This window comes from Manihot esculenta, chromosome 3 (assembly GCF_001659605.2).
Source record: "Manihot esculenta cultivar AM560-2 chromosome 3, M.esculenta_v8, whole genome shotgun sequence".
Lineage (NCBI taxonomy): Eukaryota > Viridiplantae > Streptophyta > Magnoliopsida > Malpighiales > Euphorbiaceae > Manihot > Manihot esculenta.
The window spans coordinates 23,140,682-23,147,560 of NC_035163.2; the positions used below are offsets into that span (position 1 = coordinate 23,140,682).

Consider the following 6,879-nt stretch of genomic DNA (forward strand, 5'->3'; position numbering starts at 1 on the left):
GCCGAACTTGAGGTTCGGCGGCCGAACTTGGAAATGTCTCCATGGTCTTTTTCATTTAAAACCCAATTTCTTTCTTACTTAAAACTATAAATACATTAAAACATTTTATGAAAATATGATTTTACCCTTCTAGAGGGTTCCGACATCCGAGATTCCACCGGACGGTAGAAATTTCGATACCGGAGTCTAGCCGGGTATTACAGCCTTAGTCCATCTACATCAACAGCAAATTGTGCAATGCAACACATTCGTGATTTCTAATGCAAGCAACCTACTACATATACACGGTATTCATGATGCGTGAAACATGCTTAAAACATTTGAGTTAGTTCTACTCACCTCTGGCAAACGCTGGACTGACTCTGCAACAGCTAACACTGCTGGCCTCCTCGGTCCCTCAGATCCGATCCTACACAGATGGACTCGAATGAGGTGTCAAACACAATCTAACAAGACTCTAAACAACTCATAAACAACTCCCCAAAAACCCCCTCAAACAATCTCAAAACATGCATAGAAAACAACCATGAAAGGGCTGGACAGGGCACTTTCGGCGGCACCTTCGGCGACCGAATGTCCCTTCCAGAGCCGAAAGCCATGCAGGTTCGGGGGCACTTTCGGCGGCCGAAAGTCCTTCCAGAGCCGAAAGTCTGGCTCCTTCGGCTGCAGGTTCGGCGGCCGAAGCCTCTCACAGATCCGAAAGTCCTGGCCTTCGGGGGCATGTTAGGCGGCCAAAGCTGCCTTCCATGCAGGTTCGGCAGCCGAATATACCTTCGGCGGCCGAACCTGGTTCCCTCCGAATAGCAGGTCCGAATCCGTCACAAGCAAAACCAACCTCCAAACCACCCAAAACCTCACATGCTCTCTCCCAAACATGCAAACACACTCCCACATGCATATAGGGCACAAACTAACTTAAACCTCTCAACATAACATCACATAAACATACATTGGGCATAAAACCCACATAAACCCTAACATGCTTATCTACCCATACTCAAGCATTAAAACTTCCTTAAAACTTACTTAAAACTTTATTAAACGTAAAGAAAAGCAAGGATCTACACTTACCTCTTGAAGATCGAGGGTTGGTACGATCCTAACTTGAAGATATGGAGAAGCCAAGCTCCAAAGATCTTCAAGCTCCAAAACTTCGATCTAAGCTTTAAAACTCTTCAAGACAACCATAAAACTTATAAAAACCTTGGGAGATTGAAGGAAAAACATGAAATCAGCCAAAGGAGGGCGTGAACACACCTGAGCTCGAGAATGGGGAGAAAACTCGCCCATTTTCGGTCTGAGGGCCTTTTATAGGTGGCCGGTCAACCACCTTCGGCGGCCTAAGCTGCTTCCGCAACTTCACCACCTTCGGCAGCCTAAAGTGCCTCCTAAACTATCCCATGTTCGGCGGCCGAACCTGGTTTATGCCCTCAAAGCTTTCGGAGGCCTAAAGCACTCCCGAAATAGCCCCATGTTCGGCGGCCGAACCTGGGTCCTTCCTCCTTGGCCTTTTCTTTTCGAAACTCAATTTCTTTTCCATTTAAAACCATAAAATCATGTGAAAACATTTTAGAAACACATTTTACCCCTCTAGAGGACTCTAGCATCATCAGAATTCCAGATTCCAGCGAAGATTCCGCCGGAAGGTAGGGATTCCGATGCCGGAATCTAGCCGGGTATTACATACCCCCTCGCCACTCTTGTAATAATTGCCAAGGAGGTAAAGGGGCAATTGATGACCGCCGGGCTTCCTTTACCCTGGGCGAGGTCGAGCCCAAGAGGAGAACAATGGCCCAAAGCCCATCAAGCCCTCCTTAGACTGACCAACTCAGCATCTCAGGCCTCGACCCAGACACGCCGGGCCGGATGGATTATCCGCGAGCCTAGACCCAGCAGGAAGAAGCCCAGTCCGGTGATGTGATATGAGGGAGAGGAGCTGGTCCAGTCACTTCACAGCCCAGCCCGCACGCGCCGGGGGAATTAAATGGCCGCCTGGCATGGAGAGGGGTCTGACACATCCGTACGTACGGGCCTGAGTGACATAGGCAGGTAGCATAATAGCAGGGAGGCGGGAGACGTCAGGAGCAGGTAAAAAAGGAGAGGGGATCTTCTTTAGGGGGTCTGCTTCTTCCGGCTTCCTCAGGGAGCTCTAGATTTTTACTTTATTTTTCTCTGCAACTCTGCCCTATCTATACTATACTAGTTTATGAATCTGACTTGAACGTCTGAGGGTATCCACCGGGGGCATCCCCGGTAGACCCATGACCATCTTTCCTTATTTTGCAGGTCCTTTCATCAAATCGAATATTGAGAGACCCATATGATGGAGTAAGAAGAAAACCAGACCTATCATGGAGTAAGAGGAAAATCAGATTTATCAGGTTTAAATCCAAAAATTGAATTGATCAATTTTAGTTCAATGATTCGGTTAATTAGAATATTTGATTTGATTTAGTTAATATTTTTCAGATTATTCAATTTTCAATTTGGTTTAAACGTTAACCGGTTAATCGAACTAACTAATTTTATTATATACTGTTATACTAATCCTTGTCCAACCCAGCCAGCAATTCAAGTCCAACCTCTTTCCCCTTCTCTAATCCAATCCAGCCAATAGCTCAATTCTAAACGTATTAAATTTATAAATTTTGATTTTTATATAATCGTACTGAATTAAATTGATTTTTATCGATTTGATCGATTTGTTTTGATTTTCAATATTTTTAAAATTCAATTTTAATTTTTCCAATTGGATTCAGTTTGAAATTAATTCAATCGATTGCACAATCCTAGTTTTTACGGTTAAGGCATTGAATTAATTCATTTTTTATTTTTATTATATTATATTAATTTTATTTATAATATCAATATTAAATAAATATTTTAATTATAAATATTTAAATTATTTTTAAAATTAATAAATTAAAATAACAATAATATTTAAATTTCATGAATTATTAAAATTTAATTAATGGAGGGAATCAATGCTAAAAATCTGTCAAACCAGAATAATAAAATGCAGTCATCTCTACACTTACCTTGTCTGGAAAATAATTTTTTTCATTAATAGGCAAAAAGCCCACCAAAAAGTCTTACCAAAAAACCCCCAACAGCCAAATGAGTAGTTAGTGTAAATTGTGAAAAATTATTTCCATATTTATATAATTGGAACAGAAGTATTGATATAGCTTCGGCCATTCTTTCACCAATAGTTGGTTCGTCATCTCAATTTAGACAAACATAATTGAGTAAAAAAGATGTCGCCAAAGGAAACTAATCTAGAAGCAACACCCTTGTTAGAACCAAAAGACAGTGGGAGATGCAGGAGAAGGTGGTGGAAGAATGTGTTGGATGTGGAAGAGGCCAAGAAGCAGATGTTGGTTTCTCTGCCAATGATCCTTACAACTTTTTTCTATTACTCAATATCTCTAGTATCTGTCATGTTCGCTGGTCGCCTTGGAGACCTTGAGCTCGCGGCTGCCACCCTTGCTTTTTCATGGGCCAATATCACTGGTTATAACTTTACGGTAACTTCATAATCTATCTCTAGCTTCAATCAATTTTACTTAGCCTATTCATTTCTTACATATTTTTTAAACCCAAAAAGAAAAAAAAAATATTAGGAAACTTGATATTTTAATTTCTGCAACTTATTTTCTTAATTGTTATTATATCAATTTCATTAACCATTGAATAGAGCTGATAGCTGATAACGCATAACTAATACGGATAGCTGAATTCAGAATTAACAAAAGATATCATATTGAAGCCCCAAAGAAAATAGAAAAAAGATCAAAAGACAGCTACTAGCACCCCCAAAGAAAGAAATCCATGCAAATTTATCTTAATACCATTAAAAAAATTTTAAATTTGAAGCACAAACAAAAATATGAATAAAGATTACATGGATGTATTAATAATGTAGAATCTCCTAAAGTTGTCCTTTAACAATTATCTGTGCCCTGCTCCTCGTTGATTCTTATGCTTCTTCATTTTCTTTGCTGTAGGCAGGGTTAAGTGAAGCCCTAGAAACATTTTGCGGTCAAGGCTTTGGTGCAAAAGCTTATAACATGCTGGGACTATATCTGCAAGCCTTCTGCATCATATCCTTCTTCTTCTCTATTACCATTTCCATACTATGGCTATATACAGAGAAAATTTTGATCATCCTAAATCAAGATCCTCAAATTTCTAAGGAAGCTGCCCTTTACATTAAGTATCTGATTCCTGGGTTATTTGCATATGGCTTTCTGCAAAACATCATGAGGTTTCTTCAAACACAATCTGTGGTTGTGCCTCTTGTCCTATGCTCAGCGATACCCATGTTTATTCATATTGGCATTACTTATGGTTTGGTTCATTGTGCAAATTTTGGTTTCAAGGGAGCTCCATTGGCAGCTTCAATTTCACTATGGATATCATTCTTTGTTTTGGCTATGTATGTGCTTTTTGCAAAGAAGATTGAGCACACATGGTGTGGATTTTCATTCGAATCGTTCCATTACCTTCATATTACCTTAAAACTGGCCCTGCCTTCTGCTGCAATGGTTTGGTAAACATAGTCAAATATGTTATCTTATATGGTCTGAATTTAGATGTGCTTTTTCATGAACTGAAATCGTTAATCCGACCTAAAACGTTTCGAGTGAGGGGTAGCTAAGGGTCTGAGCCGATAAAAATATTTCCTGTTTTCTACTTCATTTCAAAGAACTTAACATTTTTCCAATGCCTATGCAGCTTGGACGATTGGGCTACCGAGATTCTGGTGTTTTTAGCAGGATTGATGCCTGACTCCCAAATCAGTACTTCATTGCTCTCAATGTGGTACTTGTTTTTCTAGCTAGACTTTTAATGTTCTTCCCTTCATTCCAAATGGCTGTTAATTTCTTATTTTCAAGTCTGATCGTCTTATGGGTTTTTTGCGTATCCAGTGTGAATGCAGAAACCGTTGCCTTCATGCTAGCCGATGGTCTCAGTGCAGCTGCAAGGTTAGCTGATAAAATAATTATACTCAATATTCATTTTCCACATTCTCAACCACCTGCTTAATTATATATATTTTTTTTCTGATAAGCAGAAAATTTGTTAATAAAAAGAATATGAAAAACTTAGCAAACCAAATCACACTAATCTCAGCCAATAGACTAACCCAAAACACCCCACCTAAGATATGGAAACCATATGCTTAATTTATTTTTGAGATTGAAACTACGGAGACTTCCTTTGACAGCACAAGGATTTCTAATGAACTGGGAGCAGGCAACCCAGATCGAGCCAAGAATGCAGTAGCTGTGACTCTCAAACTCTCTTTGATTCTTGCTCTGATACTCGTGTTGAGTCTAGTCTTGGGTCACAAAACCTGGACCAACTTGTTCAGTGAGAGCCGTGTAATAACAAAAGAATTTGAATCGATGCTGCCCTTGCTTGCCATTTCAATTACACTTGATTCAGTTTCAGGTGTCTTATCAGGTTAATTTGAGTTCTCAGGCGATTCCACATACATGGGTAATCATAAAAAGTTTGTTCTTTGAGGTTTCTTGCTTAAATTATTATATCAAGTGAGATTTTGAAGCTGCAGGTGTGGCAAGAGGATGTGGATGGCAACACTTGGCTGTGTGGGCTAACTTGGCAACTTTTTACTTCATTGGCATTCCATTATCTTATCTTCTTGGATTCAAGTTGCAGCTATATGCTAAGGTATAACAAATTCATATTTAACATTGCAAAAATTTTAAAGGCAAATGAGCATACTCCCATTTGAATCTTATGTGTTAGACACTAAATATTTAAATTTTAAAAATAATTTAACTTAAATTATGTATAAACATGCATTTAATCAAAATTTTTATGATACTTTCAATCAAATCTTAATTTTACAGAGGTTTGGATTTTTTGTTACAGGGTCTGTGGATTGGCTTAATCTGCGGCCTTTCTTGCCAAGCTTTTACCTTCTTTTTGATGACAATGCGGACAAAATGGAGTAGTACAGAACTTCTTAAGGGGACAGATGAAGAAAACATTGTACTCATATGATTGCAACACTTCACAGAATGTCTAATAAAATTAGATCCAAGACAAAGTTAGGAGACACCCTTGGTATTTGGAAAATTTATTAGACATAACTAGTGATCAATTTTTAAGGTTCCAAATGTCAAACAAGAAAATGGGTCTATTAAGATTTATTTTTAAAAAAATATATGATTTTATTGATTTTTATTTTAGAATGTAAATAGTTGAATTTATATCAAAATAATATTTTGTGATATGGCACCTTTAATAAATAAGATAATTGTGCTCTAAGAAAATCTCATAGACCTCCTTTTGTTTTTAGGAGGGAGCTCTGTTTAGCCCTCATTGAATTCTAAAGCTTGGTTTTTCTCCTTCCCCTCTCGACATATTGAGGGCCTTGGACAATGGGTGCTTTAGCAAGTTTTCTTTTGGATTTTTCGATGGCTTCTTTAGCCTTTTGCTTTTGATACCAACATCTCCTTTTGCACTTCTTTCTTATGAGAAACTTGTCGGCCATGGTTGATGGCAAGCAATGCTGCAAAATTAAATGGCCAGATAGCAAGGCATCATGGGTCGGATCCCCCATTTTAACCTAGGATTTTATTTGTTGGGCCTATATGACTTTGTACTATAATGGGCTTGTGAATAAAAAAAAATTAATAAATACAAATTAAAAAATTAAGAGGCTTTCTACATGGAAAACTGAGGTTGTTCTCATCACATGCACCATAGACCAACTCTCATAAAATTTTGGGTTTTGTTCAAATATTCCACGTGCTAACCATTCCTTCAAATAGCACATTTCTATTTTCAAATTATTCTTACTTTTCGATTACCCTTTTCTGTTTTTTTTTTTTTTTTTTTTTTAAA

The 6,879-nt window shown here is 38.1% G+C and overlaps 1 protein-coding gene across 2 annotated transcripts; it reads left to right on the plus strand.

The window, feature by feature from the left end:
* The first annotated feature begins 2,978 nt into the window (after window positions 1-2,978).
* Window positions 2,979-6,144, plus strand: LOC110611155 (protein DETOXIFICATION 18). 2 transcript variants are annotated; one of them, XM_021751303.2, is made up of 7 exons: window positions 2,990-3,527; window positions 4,008-4,552; window positions 4,738-4,824; window positions 4,932-4,988; window positions 5,231-5,469; window positions 5,579-5,697; window positions 5,902-6,144. In XM_021751303.2, exons 1-7 carry the CDS (start codon window positions 3,258-3,260, stop codon window positions 6,031-6,033), a joined length of 1,449 nt encoding a protein of 482 aa, XP_021606995.1. In that variant the 5' UTR covers window positions 2,990-3,257; the 3' UTR covers window positions 6,034-6,144. The 2 variants fall into 2 exon arrangements, with proteins under 2 accessions (XP_021606996.1, XP_021606995.1); XM_021751304.2 differs by lacking the exon at window positions 5,902-6,144 and having other exon boundaries at window positions 2,979-3,527; window positions 5,231-5,505.
* The last annotated feature ends 735 nt before the right edge of the window (window positions 6,145-6,879 follow it).

Coding starts and splice junctions, on each gene's coding strand:
- LOC110611155 (XM_021751303.2), top strand. CDS start 3,258: ATGTCGCCAAAGGAAACTAATCTAGAAGCAACACCCTTGTTAGAACCA. Junction 4,825..4,931: donor ACTTCATTGCTCTCAATGTG/GTACTTGTTTTT, acceptor TTGCGTATCCAG/TGTGAATGCAGAAACCGTTG. Junction 5,470..5,578: donor AGTTTCAGGTGTCTTATCAG/GTTAATTTGAGT, acceptor TTGAAGCTGCAG/GTGTGGCAAGAGGATGTGGA.